The sequence below is a fragment of the Rhodnius prolixus genome, unplaced genomic scaffold (genome assembly GCF_049639745.1).
Source record: "Rhodnius prolixus isolate KJV_2025 unplaced genomic scaffold, Rpr scaffold_5, whole genome shotgun sequence".
In the NCBI taxonomy this organism is placed as follows: domain Eukaryota; kingdom Metazoa; phylum Arthropoda; class Insecta; order Hemiptera; family Reduviidae; genus Rhodnius; species Rhodnius prolixus.
In genome coordinates, this window is record NW_027411624.1 from 9,273,170 (window position 1) to 9,297,035 (window position 23,866).

The 23,866-nt window shown below is 33.0% G+C and overlaps 2 protein-coding genes across 8 annotated transcripts in view; one reads left to right on the forward strand and one right to left on the reverse strand.

Moving 5' to 3' along the window:
• LOC141458193 (uncharacterized) overlaps positions 1-21,614 on the forward strand; it is a 22,312-nt gene extending 698 nt beyond the window's left edge. The window contains exons 1-12 of one of the 7 annotated variants that reach the window (XR_012460771.1): positions 34-1,469; positions 1,550-1,609; positions 2,789-2,976; positions 3,073-3,364; positions 4,564-4,728; positions 7,875-7,951; positions 9,249-9,373; positions 9,455-9,586; positions 14,950-15,062; positions 15,355-15,462; positions 16,959-17,130; positions 20,715-21,614. Coding sequence is in view for 5 of the 7 variants with exons in the window: in XM_074135884.1 (XP_073991985.1) it covers positions 1,569-1,609; positions 2,789-2,976; positions 3,073-3,364; positions 4,564-4,728; positions 7,875-7,951; positions 9,249-9,373; positions 9,455-9,586; positions 14,950-15,062; positions 15,355-15,462; positions 16,632-16,746 (1,356 nt within the window). In the remaining 2 variants the exon portion in view is untranslated. Of the gene's footprint in view, positions 1-33; positions 1,470-1,549; positions 1,610-2,788; positions 2,977-3,072; positions 3,365-4,563; positions 4,729-7,874; positions 7,952-9,248; positions 9,374-9,454; positions 9,587-14,949; positions 15,063-15,354; positions 15,463-16,631; positions 17,185-17,533; positions 17,645-20,714 lie in introns of those variants that run through there. The other 6 variants (XR_012460772.1, XM_074135886.1, XM_074135885.1 and 3 more) reach the window with 6 other exon arrangements.
• On the reverse strand, positions 17,931-23,353 carry LOC141458185 (protein AATF-like). Its single transcript, XM_074135853.1, has 8 exons — positions 23,021-23,353; positions 22,210-22,555; positions 21,675-21,865; positions 20,472-20,656; positions 20,350-20,390; positions 19,778-20,213; positions 18,877-18,998; positions 17,931-18,192 (listed from the first exon to the last, which is right to left on the reverse strand). The coding sequence occupies exons 1-8, from the start codon at positions 23,274-23,276 to the stop codon at positions 17,997-17,999; spliced, it is 1,773 nt and encodes a 590-aa protein (XP_073991954.1). The 5' UTR covers positions 23,277-23,353; the 3' UTR covers positions 17,931-17,996.
• Positions 23,354-23,866: the final 513 nt, after the last annotated feature.

A 23,866-nucleotide genomic window follows, 5' to 3' on the forward strand; every position in this document is an offset into this window, starting at 1 on the left:
GTATTATATTCTTTGTCGATGGGGGCAGTTGATTTGCGTGAATAGGGTCACCACTGTCTCACTCCTCCCATCAAATGTGTTGTGGAATAATATAAAAAAATTGGTTTAAAAATAGAAAAAAAAAAGTTCAATGAATATAATATATTTAAGGTTCATAAAAGCGATAAAATGTGCCATTGCATAGAAAACTGGAACATGCTTAAATTTCAGTCGTGATTATTACATATTACCATTCGGACAATATTATTGAAGGTTCTTATTATCATTCCTCTTTAGCATTTTGGAACATACAATTGCTCCAAAATCTCAGTATTAATGTTTGATTTATTACTATTAGAAGCAATAAATTGATTGGGTCACCCACGTCAATCCCTTGCTGTATTCTCACGATTCAAACGTTCAATTTACATCAAATTACGAATCTTTGAAACTTGTTTAATGAAATTTATGTTAAATGTAATATTTAGTAATAAGATTATTCAGTATGTAAAACCATAAAGCACATTGAAACGTCACAGAGAAAAAGGCTACCTCCTAACATAACGCTCCTTCAAAATAATTTTTCTAAAAAAATGATTACGATAAGTTATAGCTTTAAATATGTGTAACGTACATTCGAAATTTGGGAAAGCATTTCCGGAAAAATTAAAAATCCTTTCATTTGGCTTGAGGAATTATTTTAAATTGTAATTTTAGCTACACTTTCAATTCTCCATAATTATATAGAAGGATAGGACTTGTACATAACGCAAAAAATGGTATTTTAAAAGAAAGTGTTCCTATCCACTCTCGCGGAGGACTCCTTAATCAGATTTTTCTGTAAAATTTATTTCGAATTTGAAAGATTTCGTTGCACAATTTGTGTGCCAAATTTGAAGAAATCGGTTGAAGCTGATTTCTAGAAAATTTCGAAAGAAGTAAATGGAGATTTTGATCACTCTTTGTGCCAGGCTCCATGAAAGAAGACAATTTGAAACTCTTGCGGTCTTTCGTTTTTGAGCAGGAATGTTACCTACATTACCTACATACATACATTTGACCATTTTCTAATAACTTTTTTTGGTCTAAAGAGACCTCAAGATGGATTTTTACGCTGAAATTTTTCCCTACAGGAAAGATAAATAGAATCAGACACTACTAAGAAATTTGCCCCTAAGCTATTTTATGATTTGCTTATAATTCTCAAAGCCGTCTGTAGACATGGACAGTATACATTTCCAATCCCATGGAAGGTTATATAATTAACAAGTGGTTATCACAGTTGACCGTTGGATGATTGGAAATTTGGTTTGTAAATTTTAAACTTACCGTATCTCTTTCTCTGGTAGAATCTGTTTTTTTCTTTCTGACCCTTCTTTCCAACCATCAGTTGAATATTCATAGAAAAAAGTAAATGTTTAATGTGACTTGTTCGAATTAACAGAAAAATAGTGCAGCAAAGTATCAGCTAGTTTATTCGATGGACAAAAGTATGCATTTTTAAATTTTATTTTTATTCAGTGATTGAATTTGAATATTATAAATTAGCATATTCATTATTTATTTTTAGATTGAATTCAGGATTAAAAATGTTTGAAGAAGATGAAGTGATGGAGTTAGAAACTTCATTGTAAGTATTATTTTCTCGTGAAATTTTATTATGCCGTATTTTTATTTGTTATTTAATGAAGTTTTGCTCATGGATTTATAAATTATACATTTTTTTAACGTAAGAATAAGAAGTGAATGAGAATTTAGTTACGAAAATGCCCCATAAATAATCTTGTTCTTTAACAGAGGTATATGTTTAAAAGAACATTACTTATCATTGAAATGTCAACTTCATATTTCATCATTGGCCAATGACAAATAAAAAGAAAATTATACTTATATTTTCTCATTGGTAAAATAGATTTATATAAATGTTTTATTCATTCATTTCAAATTCAGATTCTTGTGCAGAAGCATGAAGTAGATATAAAATTTGGGTTAAGGGGATCAGTGTATTCGTGATAGATGTAGTTATTGCAAGCTTCTTCCGACTTAGAATTTCTCAAGTCATGCAGCAAACTAATTGTCTCAAAAAGGAAACGCTATTTTCTATATCCATGCTGCATTCTGCTGAACGACCTTAGAGATATGATCAGTATACATATCTACCAATCACATGGAAGGTACATAGTGGATTAATCACATCTTAAGGCGTCCTTGCGGGTATCCTATCTTAACAGAAAAAAACCCCTCAGAACTGACACATTAACATTCATACGGACATATACAGTTATATTATGTATATATTGGGCCACCGACTGTTTGGGTTTAGCAAGCAACTCTAGCTTAGCCCAACCCACGATTTTATGTCACCCACGCCGAGAATGGGTGGGCAGAATTGACTGTCGAAAACAGAGGTTCCAGATTTCCCTTCGGAATAGGTAGCCTTTCGTGACTAATTTGAGATTGGGCGTTTTGAAGTTCTCCAGATTAATTTATAGTTACCATTTGTTGGAGCAGAATATACCCTTACTTTGAAAGAGAGAACAGGGAGTGGTTATGCCAAGATGCAGGCTCCTCTTTCAACCAGGTGTTGAAACTAGATACATCCTCTATAGATGGCCGGCTGACTGGAGGACATCTAGCACCAAGGTGGTATTGTTCTAATTTCAGCCTTCCTGCTCCCTTAGGAAACCACAGTGGTAACCAGTGTCAGAGATGACAAATAGGCAGGAATTTCGAGAAATAATGAAGACTTATCACCTATCCCCTCTCTCATTGCAGAATACATTCAAATTAAAAACATATTTAATTTTAGATTGAATTCTGACGACGAAATATTAGAGTCTAGCTACATTGAAGGAGATGCACCTTCAAGAATTGATTTTGGATATAAGGGAATCATTAATCTGGTAACTCCAAAAAAACAAAATGCAGTAATTCAGAAGTTAGATTCCCCCATGGTTATAGATACGAATTCTCCTCAAATGAGAAAAAACTTACCAGGTAAATAATTTATTTCACTTTATTAGTTATAAAAACAGTTTTAAAATTCGTAACGTTAAAATTACCCTAAGATAAGCACTTGTGTTAATGTTGCAGAATACGTTAACAAAACCAACTCTTATAAAACAGACTTTAATTCTGAAGTTTCTAAAAACATCGTTGATGTTATTGAAATAAGTGATGATTCCGAATTTTCTGATACCGATTACAGTAATACTCCTTATATCAACAGTGACGATGATTTAATGGACGTATGCAGCCCCTTCAAACAAAGTATTTCAAACAATGCTTCATATAATTGTTCAAAATCGATTAGATCACCATTGAAAGAGGTAAATTCTAATAAACAAGATAATGTCACATCTTTACAGCGGTTCATACTGGAAAGGTAAATGTACAATGAATTCAAAAACCTAATTGAAACTGTAATAGATATATCATATCTCATACATTGAAAACATTTCTAGGACTTTTAACTCAGAGCTTCGTTTGCCAATTTCTTACCTAAACAAGAAATATTCTGTTATTTATCAACCAACTATTGATATTGTACACTTTTCAATCAGCTGATATGTTGAAGTTTCGCTAGAGCTTCACATTGTAATCCAAAGAAGTGTGAAGGTAATAAGTATACACTAACAAATGGTGTACGCTCGTAGGAGTTAAAATGGTTAGAGTTCATTTTAGATATCAGCGGGAGACTTCTTTCCAACATCTCTCCTCAGAGATGAGACAGGAAGCGTTTAACAGCCTGTTTTTTCCTGACAACCAATCAATCAATTTTCCTGATAATAAGTTTCAAATAAAACGAATTGGCAATTTTTCTTTTTAATTTCTGTTTAATATGGTGTTAACTGACATTCACTTACTAAAATTCTGAGTTTATTACTCTTAAATTTTTCAAACTGGTTTTAGGACAACATGTTATTCTTACCAAGATTATCCAGATTGTAAAACTGCCCAGTAAATCGTTGAAATTTTTGAGAAAACCTACCCAGCCTCTCTTCAGAATGTGAAGTGAATTTACCTAGAAAACTAATAAAATAAAAGTTGTTTTACTAGAATAGCTTTATTGAGACAAAATATATACACAGTTTTCTAAGAAACAAAAAGATAAATAAAACAAAAAGTATTTTCGGTTTGATAAATTACCGTCGGCCTAGTTTGTTTGGTATATTTACGTACATAAAAAAATATTAATTGGCAAAAGTTCAAATAAACCCCAAATCAAATCTCTCCTAATTAACTGAAAGTTATTGTAATAAATGTATTAAAAGTTTTAAGAAAATCCATGTCAAAAAAAGTCGTCTTTGGGTTGATGGATTTTGATCGCTGAGCTGCACGGTGTTCTCTGCTCACACAAAGTGCTGATATTATCGGACGACTAACAACATCCGACTTTAATCATTTTCAGCATAAAATGATGTTCAAATTACTTTTTATTTTCTCTTTAAACTTGCTTTCTAAACAAGTTATAAATATTTTCTTAAAATCTTGTTATGTAATCATTTCATTTTTTCATTTACTTCTGTTATTGCAATTTGTATTTGATAGTAAAGAAAATGAAGTTAATTTTTTTTTCTCTAGTAGAAAAGATGAAGAAAATACAGATTTTAAACGATATGTCAGTGACTGCGTGGAAATGCAAAGTCCATTTAAATCTGAGACGGAAAGATCTGAGTCTTGCAAATTACCTGACGCTTCTAATGAAAGTCTGTTAAGGGTGTATGAAAAAATTCTTAACGAAAAAAGGTAAGCAATAAGAAGATAAGAAAAAATAAAAATAATAATATAAAATCAGAAAAACGTTTCCATAACAGCCATCTTCTTTTTTTCCAAAATTGAGTCCTGCTAGAGATAGACGATCGTCCGAAACTAGTCGATGAACAAAGAATGAATCGTGCTGCCACTTTTTTGTGATTTCCTTCCCCATCACCTGATACATTGCTATGAATTCATTAAAAAAAATGAACTATCATTGAGATAATATGAAGATTATTATTAAAATTTTATTACTTTCTTATCAATAGTCTTATTAAAAAAATAACTCATTAACCGAAGTTATATTAGGGATACCTAATGTATGTATTCGTACACAGTGTAACATAATCGATATTACGCAAATAGGACCTACTTCTCTCGAAACGATCTCAACCGACCAGTTTCAGAGATACTGCAAAGGCGTCTTCTACTAATCTTAGTCAAAAAGATCCAAAAAATCTATTTTGGGGGCTTTAACTCCTTTGCTCAATTATTCTTCTGATTTCTTCTCCCTGAAATGATACTTCATCCTCAGTTTCTTCTATGATTGTACTGGTTGAAGACTTATTTTTTTATTATTATTGTTGACAGTAGAAGGATCATCAGTTATTATTACTAAGTCAAGGTCACATTCAGGATTTTTTTGATATTTTGGGTTAAAGAGACATCATATCTACTAATCGAAGTCAAAACTGTTTTTTTTTCTGTAAATGTTTGTAAAAATCGTTCCTAATCGTTTTTTAATTTACATACTCTCTCCAAGTTCGAAGTTTTTCTTCTTTGATTCTGCATTGGTATACCTAAGTTATACCTTAGGCATACCTAAGTTTGTAGTAATCTAATTTCCTTATTTCTCGCAGAGCACTACTTTACTTCCGTGTGTCCTCTAAAATTGTCATCTCATATCGTAATTTAGCAATTTCTCATCTGTTATTGTTCTTCACTCCACTATGAAACAGTTTTATCATAAGTGATTACCTGTGTTCCTATTTTAAGAGTTCTTTCTTAGATATGATATCATAGATTAATTCAATGCATTCATCTAGATTCTAGATCATTGGTAAGAAATTTACAGACATCATGAGATCTAAATTTACGATTGCATCGATGAATTTTGACCCATTCTGAGGCACATGGACGCTTTTTTTATTTATTTATTTTGATAGTAAGACTTACTATCTTAAATGTAATTATAACGTGTCCAGTTGGTAGAAGAAGAGTGTTATATGGTGTTTTCCCATCAAAACGAACTAAATAATATTTTCATTTAGATTAGAGGTAAAAAAAATCAGATAAATAACAACATGTGGTATAATTTTCTTTTTATCTTACAGTTACCATGTTATGAAGTGAAAAAAAAAATAGGTTTTTAATTATATTTATATTTTTTCAAAATTCAAGTATTTTAATCCCACATATTATTATTATTCTTTTTAAATTCAGTTCTGTTTAGCTTTCATTATTTGTTTGTTCTGGGTAAAGTTTACAGTCAATAACCAGATTGAAAATTATTTTATTTGGCAAGTGAGTGGCTCACCATAATATATATATATTTTTATTGTTAGTGATTTTAAATATTCTTTAAACAAATTTATTTATTTTGTAGATAGTCCTCACTCAAATAGAATAAAAGATTTGAGGGTAACAAGTAAAAATTTAGCAGATTTTGAAAGCTTAGAGTGAACAGAAGTGAAATCAATTGAGACAATGGTTGTGATGGTTCATGGAACTCATTTATTCCCTCTCTGCATGCTTTACTACACCGTGCTGTGTAATATTTCGTAAAGTTACTTTTTAAATAAATGTTATTTTTACTCAATTTTTTCAATTCTCAGTACATTTTATTTAGGAATTTTTGCAATATAATTAATATTCTACTATGTTCATCATCTGTCGTCATACTAACTTCATCGCTTATTTTTCAAGTAAAAAGAAAAAAGTTAAGATTAAATTTAAGTTATTTGTAAGTATATGAAATAAATGTTATGTACGCTAGAGTTTAGCGCCTTTGGTCTCTTTTTGGGTCAAAAGTTCAAATTAGCAAAATCAGGCAGAGAGAGAGAGAGAGAGAGATATTAATTCTTTGGCTTTGTAGCAATTTGTACTCTCTTTGAAAAAAGATTAATGAAGATATTTACTTTGAATTACAACCTAAGTGGCCGTCGCACTCTGAAAATAATGCGCTCATAGGACGCCCTAGGAAAAATGGATACAATAATCTTAAGTACACGGAACGGATCTTAAGGTCTACGACATGCGGCTATAATGATGTGAAGAGAATTTAAATGAAATATTTTATTTCAAAAGTAATTGGAATCATTTTTGGGATTTATTAAGAGACTCTTCTGGGAGATCAAACTACTGGGTCGAATTCCTCTTTAAAACCCAAAAATTTGTAGGTTTTGATAGAATTATTATTGATTTTTTGGGGAATAAAATTCAATCCATTACATGCTTATATAGAAAATAAGAATTAATTTGAGTTAACCGTGACCTCCTGCTTATGAACTAAAAGGCTTTCAAAGAGCATCTGGATTTGGAATTGTATAACAAAACACCTAAATAAAATATTCTGTAAAATTCAAAGATGACCACCACATTGAAAAGTCATGAATGGAATAACCTTATAGCGTGTTCAAAGAGGGTAACTATACTTTTTGTACCAATTGAACTTTTGACTCCAGCTAAGCATTCTAACAAAATCGAATCTAATACTTCAGTCGAAATTCCTTTGCACATCACATAACACTAATGCTACGTGCATTGTTTGTACCTTAATGTTCGTTATGTAACCGTCATTTTGATTAAGTCACCAAATCCCCAAATTTGATCTAAAGAAGTTCTGACAAAACTGCTTTTCTTGTCAATTGACACTTTAGAATATCAAACCATATCACTCCAGATTGTTTACACTACACTATAGTAATTTAATTTTGGTTTTGCATAACTACTTCAGCAACTCTTCTCTATCACTTACGAACAAACCACATTATTCATTGATCTGCAGCTACCAACGACTAAATTTCGTCTGAGAACTGTTCATTTGGCACGATTCATCTAGCTAATGTCAACATTTAGTGCGCTGTTATGATTCAATTCAATTTGCTTTTTTCTTACAGTTTCTCCTTTTTTTTCAGGGACTGCGAGGAAAATTTGACGCCCAATGCTCAAGGTTATGTTGATACGATGTTATCATTTTTAAGTTCACTTTCAGGTATTAATAATGTTTATCTTAAAATTGTCCTTTTTTTTATTTTTGCAATTATTTTTTTAACTTTCTTTTAGCAGTGCTTTTGGCGAAATTGAATTTAAGATCAAATAAATCTAAGCTTCGCTCACAATCTGTCCCCTTGTATCTCTTGAACTTCTTAAACTTGCTACCTTCTGGCATTTGAGATAATATTCCTTCTAGTCCAACTATCTCCTTCTGGTCCGAATTTATCAGAGGTCAATTATAAGTACAAATGTTTAATCGTTGTTATTTTTAATTTATTAAGGCGCGTCAAAATCTGAGGTTATTAGCCATTTCAGTGCAGTACTTGGTATCTTGGCGTCGCATCAATTCTTAATGAAAAAAAGGTACTAGAATAATATTCTTTGTACAAATAGATAAACTTAAAGTTGGTTTGTTATTTTTATTGAGACTTTTTCAGGAGAATGTATTTAAGTGGGATTCTTGGTAGCGAAAGGGAGGTGGTAATGTCAAGCTCTTTTCTGAATTAGCGTTTCAGTGTATTGTAAGGTTTTCACACCTGTAAAATACTTGTGACTAAGAAAATTTTAAATAAAATTCCGATTTAGAAGTATTTCATTATGGACATGCTATTTGCAAGGTACAATTTTTTTCAGTTTTCTTCAATTTTTCTAGGCTTATGTTTCATTTGAAACTCGAGCCTATTGTTTGGCAGGCCTATCTATATATACTTTGGAATGAATTTTTTCTTAGGAATTATTAATTTCTGGTCTTTGCGAAACTGTCTCGTTTTATGCAAAAAATGTTATTATAACAGTTGACATGAAAATATTGAAATCAGCTTTCTATTTAGAATACATTCTAAGTTTCAATAGAATTGAATTACGTAAATTGGTAAAAGAGAAATTCTTGCTTGTGATCACAAATGTTTTAAGAAAGTAACTAACGGGTCGACCACGACTAGTTTGACAAAAACCTATTTAAGCATGCTGTCTCAACATGTCTTCACCTTTGAAATAACAGTGTTTATTGTTTTTATAGTTGATTATTCAGTCTTCTTGAATCTGAGTTTTTCGGCTGTGTATCTTCTCTCTGCCATGCTATCGTGCTTTTACGAGCATTTATTTAATAAAGTTTTATGTGGCATTGCATGCGTCCCTGTTTTACACTTAGTATGGAACTGATGAGTGATGAAATTCTTGGAAAGGGAGATAGCGCTAATGAATTTAATTTCATACAGGGATCTCTAATATTAGACAAAATTAACTATCTGCAAATTTATTAAAATTCACTCGATGATTTTTTTTTTTAATTTTAGATAAAACATTTGGTTTACGGTGTCATCCAGGGGCGTTATTTTTTAAAAGACATTTTAATAGGACTAAAGCAAGTTTAGCCCGACATTTATATTACATCTACAACGAACATGTATTTGATAAAAAGGTGCTTGGCAATTTTTGAATTTTTTTTAATTATGTTAACATATACATTTTGTTTACATTTTGCATTATAATTATTTCCCAGTTACCAGACGATATGCCAATTAAGTGGAGTAAAAAATTGACTTCATCTTGTGGAATTACTACTACAAAAGTTGATATAAATCCAGATACAAACTCTAAGAGATATTTAGCATATATTACACTTTCTAAAAAGGTTAGTAAAATTTGGGACTTTCATAATTTCATTTTCATTTCTTTTTTTCATAAAAGGAAGTAGGTAACTTGTTGCCGTGCCAATTTTTTAAAATCTGGAATATTACTAATATTCGTATGGTTCTAACTAACATATTTTCTTTAATATTGTAAAGTTTTTCCAAAATAACTTTACTTACACAACTAATGCCTGCCACTAGTTATTAAATATGTGGGTTTGATTAAATAATAAAACTCGCTAAAGTTGTAAGTAATAACCTGATTTATTCACACATTAACATTAACTAACATGAACATTTACTAGCAACTAACGCTATTCATTACAGTCACCATTTACAACAGTCACAACAGTTTACTGTTACTTACTCACTACGTCACGCCACAAAACTGTTCCCCGACTGACCACTGGTCCGCACTGCACCGAATTGCACTAGTCTCAGCTGCACTAACACAGCTCTACTCATCAACTGACTAATTGCCCAACTAGCTACCACTGAAGCACTCCGCAACACTGACTCTCTCAACACTAACTCCGAACTTGACTAAAACTCTCTAAAACTTGATTGAAACTCGATTAACACTATGATTGAAACTTAATTGAAAACTGACTTCTCCAGCTGTGTCGGCCTCCTTTTAACTGCGTGCCTCCCTCCAACTGGGACTGCCCTCCTCCAACTCTCTGAGCATAAGTTTCCACGCCCTCCTGATGTTCATTGGCTGGAGAAAACATACTGCCACCACCTCAGCTGTGAGCCGCCTCCTCCCATTCTCTGTCTCTCTCCAACTCCGGCTGTCTCACTCTCACCTGTCAATCACTGGCTGGGAAACACATATGCCACCACCCCAACTGAGGCCTTTCTCTTAGCTGGCTTTTACACAGGTCACTAACTCCTTGAACAATCTAGCCCCTTTCCTTTCTAGTTCAATAAAGACCGGCCCTTTTGTCTACACAGTGGTGGCCTGTTACCGGCTTTGGTCGCTTAACCCCTAGAACAATCTAGGCCTTTCTTTTCTGCCACAAGTAGATACCGCCCCTTTTGTTTATGCAGTGGCGGCCTGTTACTGACTTTGGTCGTTCAACCTCTAGAACAATCTAGGCCTTTCTTCTCCGCCCAGGTCAACTTCGTTACACTGCTCCCCTCTTAGAACTGTTCGTCCCGAACAGAAGTCTCCTTCGTGATGTTGGGCAGCAATCGGTCCAAGTGTACCACCTTCATCTTGGATCTGGGCGTGCGTTGAATCCGTTACACCAGGTCGTTGAGCCGACAGACAATGGTGCAAGTTCCTTCCCAGCAACTTAGGAGGTTTTCCCTTTTTGCGGACACGTTTAAACGCCCAAACTTTTTGGCCTCTCTGTAACGTTCTTCCAATGACCTGCCTGTCATATGATGTCCTCGTCTGGTCACTCTTCAGTTTCATCCTGTCACGTACCTTTTCACACGCAGCTCTCCACTTACGGCGAAGTTCCCCAGCATAGCTGTCACCGTCCGATTCGTCCGTCTCTGGGCTGCCAAATAAAAGTTCACTGGGTCGGCGAAGCTCCCTACCGAACACAACGCTGGCAGGTGTTCGGTCCTCGGTCTCGGTCTCCTGAACTGCCGATCGGTACACCATCATTATGGGAGGTGTATGTACAACCCAGTCCTCCTGATGTTCATTCCCCAAAGTCCTCTGATGGCCTCCTAGAGTCTTGTTGAGTTGCTCCACCATGCCGTCAGAGTGAGGGTGTAGCGGCGTTGACCTTGTCCTTTTTCTCCTGACGCCGAGGATCTGGTAGACCGTCGATGCTGCAGCTGCCGGTGACGAGTCCTGACCTGCCAAGACGTGGGTCTCTGCCCACTTACTGAAGTGGTCCATCGCAACCAGTTTAAAGCGCCTTCTTCTTCTGTACTCAGGAGAAGGTCCTGCCATATCGAAAGCTATCCTCTTCAGCGGTAACACCAACTTGTCCTGCCGCAGGGCGCCGTTGGTTCCTCGGCTGGTTCTCTTCATTGCTACCCACTCGGTGCTACGACTACCCCAGTCTACACCGTCCTCGTGGTAGCCTACCAAAGAGAACCGCCGCCTCTGCTTGGCCCTTGCCCTCTTCACTGCAGGATGGATCCCGGTATTACCTCCGTGGATGTCCGATAGCCCTTCTTCCCTTTTCGATCCTGGCAGGAGTACTTTATCTCCCTCTTCTTTCCTCGCTGTCCTCGCTTCAAGGCTCTCTTCCACAACTGGTATAACAAAAGTTCCCTTACCTTGCTCTTTCTCTTCCTGTCCGCTGCAGTTTTCTATGCTTTCTTCTTCCCTTGCAGCTTCCTGAACTTCTACACAGCTACGTCTCCCTTTATCCTGGTCACCTTTTAAGTCTGACCTGCTGTCTGTATCATCCTGGCTGCCTTCGTCTTCTTCTTGGATGTTGTTTGTTTCTGTTACGCCCTCAATTTCTTCTGGCATCTCGTTTACTTCCCTTTTTATTTTCCTTATTATTTCTTCTTTCATCTCAATTTGGCCTTTTCTAATGTTTTTCACTTTTTCTATCATCTCTAACTGGCCCTGCTTCAGGTTTTCATTCATCTCCTTCATCAGTGCTATTAACTCCTCCATGCTGGGCATCTTAGTACTCACGGGCATATAATACTCGTCAGTTCTCTACAACTTTCCGGCAATTCACCCGAACTAATAAAATCAGCACTTACTCGTCTAGCGGTTTTACTATATCCCACTTCTGACACCAATGTAAAGTTTTTCCAAAATAACTTTACTTACACAACTAATGCCTGCCACTAGTTATTAAATATGTGGGTTTGATTAAATAATAAAACTCGCTAAAGTTGTAAGTAATAACCTGATTTATTCACACATTAACATTAACTAACATGAACATTTACTAGCAACTAACGCTATTCATTACAGTCACCATTTACAACAGTCACAACAGTTTACTGTTACTTACTCACTACGTCACGCCACAAAACTGTTCCCCGACTGACCACTGGTCCGCACTGCACCGAATTGCACTAGTCTCAGCTGCACTAACACAGCTCTACTCATCAACTGACTAATTGCCCAACTAGCTACCACTGAAGCACTCCGCAACACTGACTCTCTCAACACTAACTCCGAACTTGACTAAAACTCTCTAAAACTTGATTGAAACTCGATTAACACTATGATTGAAACTTAATTGAAAACTGACTTCTCCAGCTGTGTCGGCCTCCTTTTAACTGCGTGCCTCCCTCCAACTGGGACTGCCCTCCTCCAACTCTCTGAGCATAAGTTTCCACGCCCTCCTGATGTTCATTGGCTGGAGAAAACATACTGCCACCACCTCAGCTGTGAGCCGCCTCCTCCCATTCTCTGTCTCTCTCCAACTCCGGCTGTCTCACTCTCACCTGTCAATCACTGGCTGGGAAACACATATGCCACCACCCCAACTGAGGCCTTTCTCTTAGCTGGCTTTTACACAGGTCACTAACTCCTTGAACAATCTAGCCCCTTTCCTTTCTAGTTCAATAAAGACCGGCCCTTTTGTCTACACAGTGGTGGCCTGTTACCGGCTTTGGTCGCTTAACCCCTAGAACAATCTAGGCCTTTCTTTTCTGCCACAAGTAGATACCGCCCCTTTTGTTTATGCAGTGGCGGCCTGTTACTGACTTTGGTCGTTCAACCTCTAGAACAATCTAGGCCTTTCTTCTCCGCCCAGGTCAACTTCGTTACAATATCGAAATTAGATTCATATTATTTTATCACTAACATTATACAGGTTGCCAGATTGTTAAAAAAAGAACTTATAGAAAAAAATAAGAATTTCAACTCGATTTTAGCTACATACTTAGCCGTACTTTAAAAAGTAAACAAGAGAGAGTACCGTACATTAGTAAAGAGGCGCAAATAATTATAGATTGTTAGTTAAGATAGATAGTTATCTGCCGTAAAGAGGCTCTATGCAGAAATACTTTCAGTGTCTGTTCTACTCATTCTATGGCGTCCTGCCCTTCCTATATAGGGATTTAAATAGTTTCTTTATGCAATTAAAAAAAAAGTGGTTTAACTTGTACTGAACGAAGTACAGTTTGTATTTTTTTTATAAGTATAATCAAAGATTAGCATAACTAGTTTCGAACAAAGTAGGGGTCTGTGCGGTTCCGTAATCTATTTAGTTTGGAGTATCAGCAATAAAATGATGGCATAGTGGTAGGAGACGCTGGGGCATTTCTCTTTTGGCGTTTCGTGTCTTAAAAGAGGTACTTTAGCCCCTTTACTACTATTCTTTCGATAGGGGCCAAATCGGTGGTTAGAGAAGAAATTAGCCATAACACCCACGGACCCTTGGGTTATTTAAATATTAGATTTCATTTGGGCTCTTTCATCAATAGACATATTTATTCTATTTTTTTGTAATTCTAAATCATTCGCCCATTATTATGCTTAATTTAGTGAATGAAGTTCAAATTTCAGTTTCTAGTGCAATAATGACTGATTGAAAGAAGTCTTTGAAAAAAAGTTTGTATTATAGCTGTGTGCAATAGTAAGTTTTGTTATTAAATTAATCTTGCTAGCGAAATCATGTAATGTGAATTTAATAAGCATTTGTGCTTCGCTCGAACTATTCTCCATTCAAAATAGTTGATGTGTATAAATTTATATATTATATATGTTAACCACTATTAATTAGTTTAGTTTTAAATGGATGAATATTTTATTGCATTTAAAGTGTACACTCATAGCAAGGAGTTGACCCATGCAATTATGGTACAGTATAAAACACATACAATACGATATGTAAGGATTTTTTTTTCTCATTCTTAAAGAACAAAAATAATCTTTACACATAAAAAAATTTAAATTAAAAATAAGCAATATCTCTATTTAGACACCACTGATGTAACTGAGATTACCTTCTTACACCCTACCATATCAGTAACAACATAACGAGTTAACAATCGGTGTCTAATTGCGTGGGGTACTTAGAAAGAAAAGTTTCAAATTACTTGTTCTAAGTTAATCATCTGTAAAAGAAACTAGTAAATAATTTTCTTAAAACTTACCAATATGGTAGGAGCAACTAATTAACAGAGCAAGATATTTGTCAATGCAAGTGGTGAAAACAAAAACAAGTACGATAGCTTCATTATAAAAACAAAAGTACAAATATAACTTTTATTTTAATTTTTACTCATCTAATGCACAATTGAATCTTGCGCTTTAAATTAAATTAACTACTCCACTTTCAGCGTGTAGCCTATTCTTCTAAGTTTAGAGATTATATCTTTTGCATTATTGTAATAATTGAAGAAAAAAATTAACTTGAACATTAAGGGAAGTATCCTCACGTCCTCGTTCACTTATATTAAATTTTCTTGTTTTTTTGTTAAGATAATAACCACGGCTGAACGATTAAGGGACACTATGTTACACGAAATGTGTCACGCTGCAGTTTGGCTGATAAATAGATCAACAGATTCTCACGGACCAATTTGGAAGTTATGGTATGTCGATAAAATTAAATAGTTTGCACCTTTAATTTACATCAATGTTTAATAATCTACAAAAGTAAAATTCAAATTTTTTAGTCGATAAATAGCACTTGACTAATTTCCGAAGAGATTATTTTATACAAAGTTGCTCCACACTTATCATTTAATTTTTAGAATCATGTGTCAAACTGCTGGGTTTCAACAGGGACTTGTAACCTTGCAAGTCCAGTGCGCTTGAAACCTTTCTAATTTTTTATTCCCCTTTTCCCTTTTAGCATTATTTTTATTTTTTTTTTTATTCCAGGGCAGTAAAAGCCAGATTTTGTTTACCCGAATTGCCTAAAATAAAAAGATGTCACAATTATGAGACAAATTATAAATATTTATACAAGTGTCAGGATTGTGGATATGTGTAAGTTTTTAAATTTCATTTTATTATTCATTTTTTCCAATTTATGTGGTTTGAGAAAGTCCAGTATGTCTTTTTTATAACCAGTCCATCATCGATCACTCTTGTCTTTTCTGGATGGTTTTCCACTCGACCTTCGTGTTTATAGCATTTAAATGGTTCCCTAGGACTACCGCTTCTAAATAAGGTTTCTCTGGAAAAAACGTTTGGGATGTAACTAATAGTTTTGTAAATCATTGAAACCATTTTCTAAAACATCTCAAATAACTGCACATCTATTCTATAAAGTAACTACATACAGTGGAATGATTTTCTTCTAGTTTTAAATTTTACTTCCATTAATTGGTTTGTATCCTGAAATCAAGTTTAAACTTTTTTACTTCCTAAAAGTCCAAAAGAGGGCTTACATACGTTACGTTACAAAAAAAAAAGTCTATTGCCCCCCGAAAAAAGTATCTGACAAAGTTATCGATCAACACGTACGCATTTAGTACACTGTATTTAAAAAGATAAAAAGTGTATATAAAATACTTCATAGTCTTAATTGTTATAAAGATATGACAGCCATCTCCAGTCTAAAAAATTTGCTTCTTTACGGTACGAACCATCTTCGCTGGCTACAAAACTGTAGAATCATTAGGAAACATTGATTAGGGCTCGATTCCCTTTCTACGTCTGGATTTATTAATAGGTTTTTAATGAGAAGTTTAAGTAAAGTATGTTTGGTATCATGATAGCCTCTGTTAACGACACCATTTTTATAACAGAGCACAAGTTTTTCGTAAAATGATAAATAATAAGTTAAACAATTTAGATTAGACAAAAAACTTCCTGATTGGTGAGATAACAAAAAAAATGTTTATGCTGAATTTAGGACAAAAAGTCCAACATATGGATTACAGTTAGATTTAATTAATTAGTTTAATTCATAGATATTATCTGTTTATTAAAAAACAAAAAATAGATTTCGTATGCCTTAAAGATCAAGGCCCGTGTCATCTGAGATGGAAATAGAAATTTTATAAATTACCTTGCAAAATGGCATTCTACAGTAAGTGATGAATACCACGCAAGTCTTCTGGAACATCGTTCCTCGTAATATCAATTTTTATTCAAATTATTCACCTAAAAGATTACAATTAGTTTTTTCTTTTTTTTTAATATATATGTAGGATTGGACGCAGCCGACCCAGTGAAAAATTACTGGACAAATGTGTTTGTGGTTACTGTGGAGGAAAGTTCAAAGAGGAAAGAGCTAAAAACGATAGTTCCAGTTTTAGTGGATAACTCTGTAATATACGAATAATAATTTTGAAAGTCATTCCTTAAATCTTTTATTATTGCTAAATATTATTGTTTTTGGTTATTGAATTTTAATTTTGTACTTAATTAACATAGAGTTTAATTGAAATAAGTTGTATTAAAATTTTAATCAATTGTTTCGATCCTTCCTAAAGTTGTAATTCTTCTTTTGAATGATGAAAAACTTCATTGTTAAGGACGATGAGTGTATCAAGGATGACCAAAACTTAAACCTAACTGAGAGGCGCACAGTTTGGATTTTGTTGCATGCTCTATATTTGGTGCAATTTGGAAACGTCTTATAAAAAAAAAGAAAAAGCGTAGACTTGACGATGAAGGACGCATTGGAAGTAGGGTTCTTCAAAGAGTGTAAGCGCTTTTAATTTCTTTGATCATTAAAAATAAATCTCGAATTTTCGCCAATTCTTTTATAATATTCATTCATAGCCTATGTATCTCAAAAAGAAAACTGGGGCATGCTAAAACTCATCTCACGCAACATCCTCTTGAAATTATCTCGTTACTTTTTTCATTTCATGGTTTCATCCATTCCTTTCCTTGAATTGTGTCAGTCGCTATTACCTTATTTTCCTTCCAAATCTAGTTCTTCCTCTAAACCAGGCTTCAACTTGTTTCCTTTCATTCTTAAGGAAATTTAATCCTTTTGTCAGACTAATTCATTGGGATCATTCTTAGCGCGTAATCTAACAATCTTGGCATTTTTACTTTCTACGTCCCTAGCTAAAGGAAGTGAAGTTTTCAATCATTCCAGTTTGCTGGGTGTGCAGACTGGCAAATTGGATAACTAATTGCGAAAACCTTTTGGGGGAAATCTTAAATGAAGTAAATAATATTTCACTCTCATTATGGAAAAAACTTGAAGGTAATACAAAAAAATACAATTTTAACTTCTATCAGAAATCTTAAGTTTATTTTAAAATAATATTTAAAGTACATTTATATTATTATATACAAAATTTATAACAGATTTACAAAAACAAATTTCTTTTTAAGTTGTTTCATCCCTTTAAACAAAAATTTATCTTAATTTAATTCATTTTATTTTCTGAAAAAATAATTGTTTTTTAATTTCTGCAAACAAATCTAGCAGTATTCGCTCAAATTACAAAAATCTACAAATAATTGAAAGTAAGTTGCTTAAAACATACCTATTTTGAAGGAACTTGAAAGAATGATCTCCTTGTTCCAGTTAAAATTTTGCGAAATTTAAGTAACTACTCTGCACTTTTACCAAACAAAGATTTAAATAACTGAGTTTCAGCTTCATCTGTCCACATATTGGACGGAATAGGTGCCATAAAATTAACTAGTTTATTATGTACAGTATATCTTAGTTTTCTGCCTTTGGTACATCGCGTATCCACTTTACGTTTCATTTTACTTCGCAACTGCTGAATTTCTAACCATTGCCTGTTAACAAAAATAAGATTTAGTTTTACCAACTACAAATTAATTTCAAAGAAATTATTGCAGAAGAAACTAAGGCGTGTGTAACTGTTTATTAAAAAAATGAAAATTTTTCTATTATTAAGATTGCATCATAAAGCCAGACTGCAATTGCTACTAAATATAGGCGACGTTTTAATTTTATTTTTTGTAAATAATTATTGTAATTGTTTTGGTAGAGAACTAAGCTGCCGATCATAAGCCCTGGCTAACTAAAGCAGTTTAAGCTTAACGAGTGTAGGTAGAGTGCTAATAATAAAAAGTTACTACGGGTGCCCCCACTGAGTTGATTCATTAAATGCTGTTAAGTTGCCTATTCCTGGAAGTGGAGAGATTTATGTTCAGAGAGAAGTAAACTGCAGGTACAGAGAGAGGTCCTAATTTGGTCAATCTCTACAAACTACATCTTACTTTCTAAAAATCCCAAGTTAGATAATCGCTGAAAAAGGTAAGTTTTTCGTGTATTTTGGAACATTCTGTCCACCAATTTTGTGGCAAAGGCACAAAAACTCACGAATTTACCAAAATACACTAATCCGATGGACGTAAACCTTGTATTACGTGAATTCCAAATTAACAAGTTAATTAACTACGATGATTTATAAATTATAAGTCGGTAAACAATAGAAATCAGATAACTTTCATTACCTTCCATGTTTACTAGAATCTGTTCCATCAGTGGACTTCCTCTCAATAAAATCTCGCAGCAATTTGTGATAGAAATCATCATCATCAAATATTTCAGCATCATATTCTTTCTGCGTCCTTTCCTAAAAATAAATTTATTACTTCAAAAATTGGGCTTATTACTGGAACAATGCTTTTACAACCTGAAGGATACAGGCAGTAAAATTCCAACTTGAACTATATTGAAGTAGAATATTGAGAAATTCAATTTCCTAGAAAAATTATTCTGAAGAAGTTAATAATTGTTGCTTTCTATTGCGACGGTCTAGCGATCGTGCAGTGCAGATTTTAGATTTTGATATTACACCGGAAATTTTTATTCATTTAAGGAACCCTGTGCTAGATGTTTTTTTTCTTACAAATTTTCTGTCTGTCGTCAGCATAACACACACAAAAAGAAAAAATAGAAGGAAGTTCAAATTCGTTTAGGTCTATGACAGGCAAGTTATTGAAATTTGAAACAGCAAGCGAATTTTAACTCAAAAGTGTTTCAATCGAAAACTTCGCATGCTAATTTTCTACTACAAAAAAAAAAATCTTTATTGCTCTTAAGTGCATCTGCCTCCACGCCCTTCTTTCGAAGGTGATTTCGTTGTGTGAGGTAAACAATTTTTGCTGCCGCTAGCCGAAAAACTTCATTTATTCATTTTTTAAAACTTGATTTAGAAAGTCTTGCAGTATGTTCAAATAAGACAATATAAGCACCAGCTGTAATGGTACTCAGAAACATTAAATAACAATAAAATTGATTTTGGATAATAAGAGTTAGATTTTTAATTTTAAACTCCATTTTAAGTGAAGTAAACATAGTTAAAGTAGTGTTCATTTTGATTCAAGAACTAGCAGCATTAACATTACTTACATTGTCTTTCCCTGTATCATTTTCAAATTGATCTTCTTCATTCTGTTCTTTCCCTAGTATTTTATAATCGGATCTTTTTAGTTGTGTTTTTCTAATTAATCTCTTTTTATCTAATAATATTTGTTCAATTTGCTTTAACGTTGGAAGATCATGCGCCGAATAGCCAGTACTGTTAACTTTTCCAGTGATGATCCTTGTTTTATCATTCCATGTTTGAATAATTTCATCTTTAAACGGTTTAAAGTCAGCATATAACTCTTCTAAATGATCTGAACAATTCTTAATTTTTCTTTTTTTATTAGGTGGTTCGTCAAGGTGAAGCTTTTTATCTGCTTCATTATTTTCCCCATTTTCTTCATCTTTACCTGAAGCTAAAGATGAAGAAATCGATTCATCATCGCTGTCCTTCTTTGGGTTAGAATTTTGATTCTTGGAACTGTTAAATAATGAAATGAAAATTTTGTTAGTTAATTCAAAAACAAAACTTTAGTTTAAGGAAAGCATTCAGGAGAGAATTGATAATAATGGGTAATTAATAGTTATGAAAAATTGATAACATAAGTATAAAACACCTTAATCTTGAATATTCCGGCGAAGAATTTAGTAACAATTCCTAGAAGGTAAAAAAAAAAAAAAAAATCAACATTTTAAAAATTGCAATACTATCGATAACATAAAATAAAGTAACACTTACTTGCAGTTCTAACAATATTTTCATCAAATTCCCAAGAGAACTGTAGGTATTTGATAAGACGGTCTCATCTTCTGGTTGTAAGAGAGACTTAAAGTTTATAAAATCTTCTTTTTGATATAACTTATTTGCAGCAATAAGACTTGGTTGTAACTTTATCCTGCCTTCAAGCAATGTTTCCCAAATATCTGTAAAATGGGTAATAAAAAACAATTTGGTCTGAACATTCATAAACTTTGTTTTCAGATTAAATATGTTTACGTTGGACCATTTATAAGTACATATATTTTATTTAATTTCAATAAAGGTTGCAAGTTATGGGAAAACAATTAGAAGCGAATTATAGATTAATTAGTTTCACAAGACGTACATCGATTTTTGTTTCTCAAATAGCCTTCTTGATGCAATGAAAATGGCGTTTCATCGCGATCTAACCCTTTGAGACTAGTTGTCTATATAAGTATACAGTGGAGTATACTTATCGACACATTTTATAGAAGCCCTTGAGAGATGGCTTTTGTAAGAGAAGTTGAAAAGTATCCATTATGATGAAAATGTTGGGTCCGCAGTGATGATTAAGAGATTTTCACTATTAACGGGTAAGGAGTACAAGTTCATGCAGCATTAGCATTAATCCACAACTACTTTTAAACAATAACTCTGTATATGGAGAGAGAAAAAGAGATCGTTCTGCAGCAAGATCACGTGAAAATTTGGATGCATTTTACTCGACCCACAGATATTCATATATGTCAAATAAACTGTCTGTTTCTAAGGTAGTTTTATTTTTACCTACGTTCTGATCTAGCTCTGATCAAATACATTACCACTTCGATCTTACCGATTAACACTTCGTTTTAACTAAGACTTGACCTTGGATCTCTAATAAATGCTCATGATTGAATGATTGTGATAGCTATAGAAAGAGTATAGTATGAAACGATTAATGTAATATGGTGATAGTGAGAATAAGATACAATCCTGGTCCTAATGCAAATGGGTTTAAAGTCGTGAAATTTCTTTCGGTTTGAGAAATAGTCATTTTGCTTTTTTTGTACGTCTACTTTATAAATACAAATTTGGAAAAAGTAATTCGGCCTGAATTCGCCATAAATGTAAGAACTGAGGCATTTAAGCATATTATTATCATTATATGTAAAATATTAAATTGGAATAAAATATAATTAATAACGAAAAAGTACAAACTTAATTGATGTTTAACGGAGATTCCTTTTGCTACTTCTGCATCTACATCTTTAGTTTTTTCAGAAAAAATGTTTATATCATCCTTCTGGTGATTGTTTTGACGATAATCAGCGAGATCGATGCTCTCGTCAAAATCATCTTCACTATCTTCTGCAGTTTCGCCACCTGATTCTTCCTCTTCTTCATTTTCTCTATAAAAGGAAACGAGGTAGCAATGACTAAATTAGCATTAAATTATAATGTTTATTATATATATATATATTATATATATATATATATAAAATTTGATATATACGATGACGGCAGAACAATCTTTCAGCTAGTGGGAATCTACTAGCTTCAGTGGGAATATTATTATGTTTTAAAAATAATGTAAAAATTGTAAAATTACATTAGATAATTTTGTTAAACTCTCATTCTTAGTCACAAAATATCACAGAATTTCAAAATTTGTGCAAAAATGCCTATTTAATGAAGTTTAGAACATATACGTAGATCAGGGCTGAGCCACTATAAAGCTATTAATTTTAACTACCTTTCTGAATAATCATCTAATATTTCCGACTGAATATCACTATCATCTCCTGATGGCTCTTTATTATGAATTTCACTTTCTTCTAAATAATCACTGCTAGCCTGAGAAGAAACTTCGAAATCTTCTTTACTGAGCTCTTCGTTTCCGTCTTCCTCTTCTTCACCACTAATTTGCTTCTTCATATTTGTATGACCTTTCAAGATACTTTTAGAAAAACTTTTCCTCGAAATTGGTTTTCCAGAATAACCAGACTCCACAATGATCTTTTTCCTAATTTCTCCAACACCAACATCTTCAAATTCGTCTATCCTTGAAAAGTCTGTATTTGCTAAGTCAATCACAGAATCTTAAACAAAAAGATAAATAATTAATGTCACTTAATTCCTCTGGCTTTAGGTGTTCAGGAGTGGTTACTGTTTCATGTCATAATTAGAACGATAACTAAAGAATACAAAACTATTTGAAAATTAATTACATGATTCGTGGGTACTAAAAGCCCATACATAGTTGTGTATCTTCTTTTAAGAGAACGCTCAAATGATATTAACAGGTAGGATTATCTAAATTATTAGGTAATATTTCATTTGGCTGCCTTATTTCTATTTTTTTTTTTACTTCTGTTAGTTCCCGGACTGCTATCGTTAACTGCCGAATTTCTTTGTACTTGAACAAAAATAAAAAATCCCATTTTCTATCGAACTAGCAACACTATTGATTCGTGGATAACTCTGAAGTTTAACCGGTCAGCTCTTGCCTTATTCAATCTGTATTAACTTATTTTTAAAACGCAATTTTTTATTGCTAACATTACCTTTTATAAGGGTATCTTCGATAGCTTCAGGTACATTATCTTTCTTCTGCTGTGACAATTCTAGTTCAATTTCTTTTATAAGAACCATTTTTTTTTCTCTGTAAATATTCAAAAGAACATGAATTATTGAAAAATTGATCTGTGAAATTAACGAAATCTTTCTAGGGGCGACTTTTAACGATGCTTGAAAAGGAGAGCAAAACATCACAATAACCTCATAGTTCCTCTTCCATGTCTTATTATTATCGATACACATTCGATATAAATTTCTTAGTCTAAAATATATTTCGAAGCGCTCTCAGGATGTTGCAATCACATTTGCTTTTCAACCAAGAATATTTAATCTAAAAAATTACATATGATTATTAAATGTTTTCCGATAACATTCAATCATTTTGAACTAAATTAAACTTATTTAAACAAATGTTTAAATTTAGTATTCGACGGACTTGAACTGTAAGAATAAGAGATTAAATTTGACAGAAAAATGTTACAGTTTCTATCTTAAATAGATTTGAATCAGATTCACATTAATAATTGAATTAGTAAAATACTTCTTTTCAATGATCCATTGCTTTCTTCAATTGGTGTTTTTAACTCTACGCCAGCTTGCATCTGGGAAGAATAACGCTTATCTTTCATCTGAAATGATTCCCTATAAGGGACCTTCTTCCAATAGATGGTTATTCTCATCCATAATGAATTAAGAAGAAAAATCTACCTACCACTCTGCCTGTGAAAATGTTGTTGCGCTAGTCTTATCCATTATTTAATAGTATCAAAACATTAAACTTTTATAAAATAAAATAAAAAGTTTCTTAAGCTAAATTAAATGTTTTATTAGAA

What these genes read in the sequence shown, in the direction of transcription:
- LOC141458185 (XM_074135853.1), bottom strand. Translation starts at nt 23,276, where the DNA reads ATGTGTATCGATAATAATAAGACATGGAAGAGGAACTATGAGGTTATT. An exon ending in ATGATACAGGGAAAGACAAT is followed by an intron (nt 18,999 to 19,777) that starts GTAAGTAATGTT and finishes ATTTATTTTTAG; the next exon opens with GAAAGGACGCAGAAAGAATA. An exon ending in GATTCTAGTAAACATGGAAG is followed by an intron (nt 18,193 to 18,876) that starts GTAATGAAAGTT and finishes TTTTGTTAACAG; the next exon opens with GCAATGGTTAGAAATTCAGC.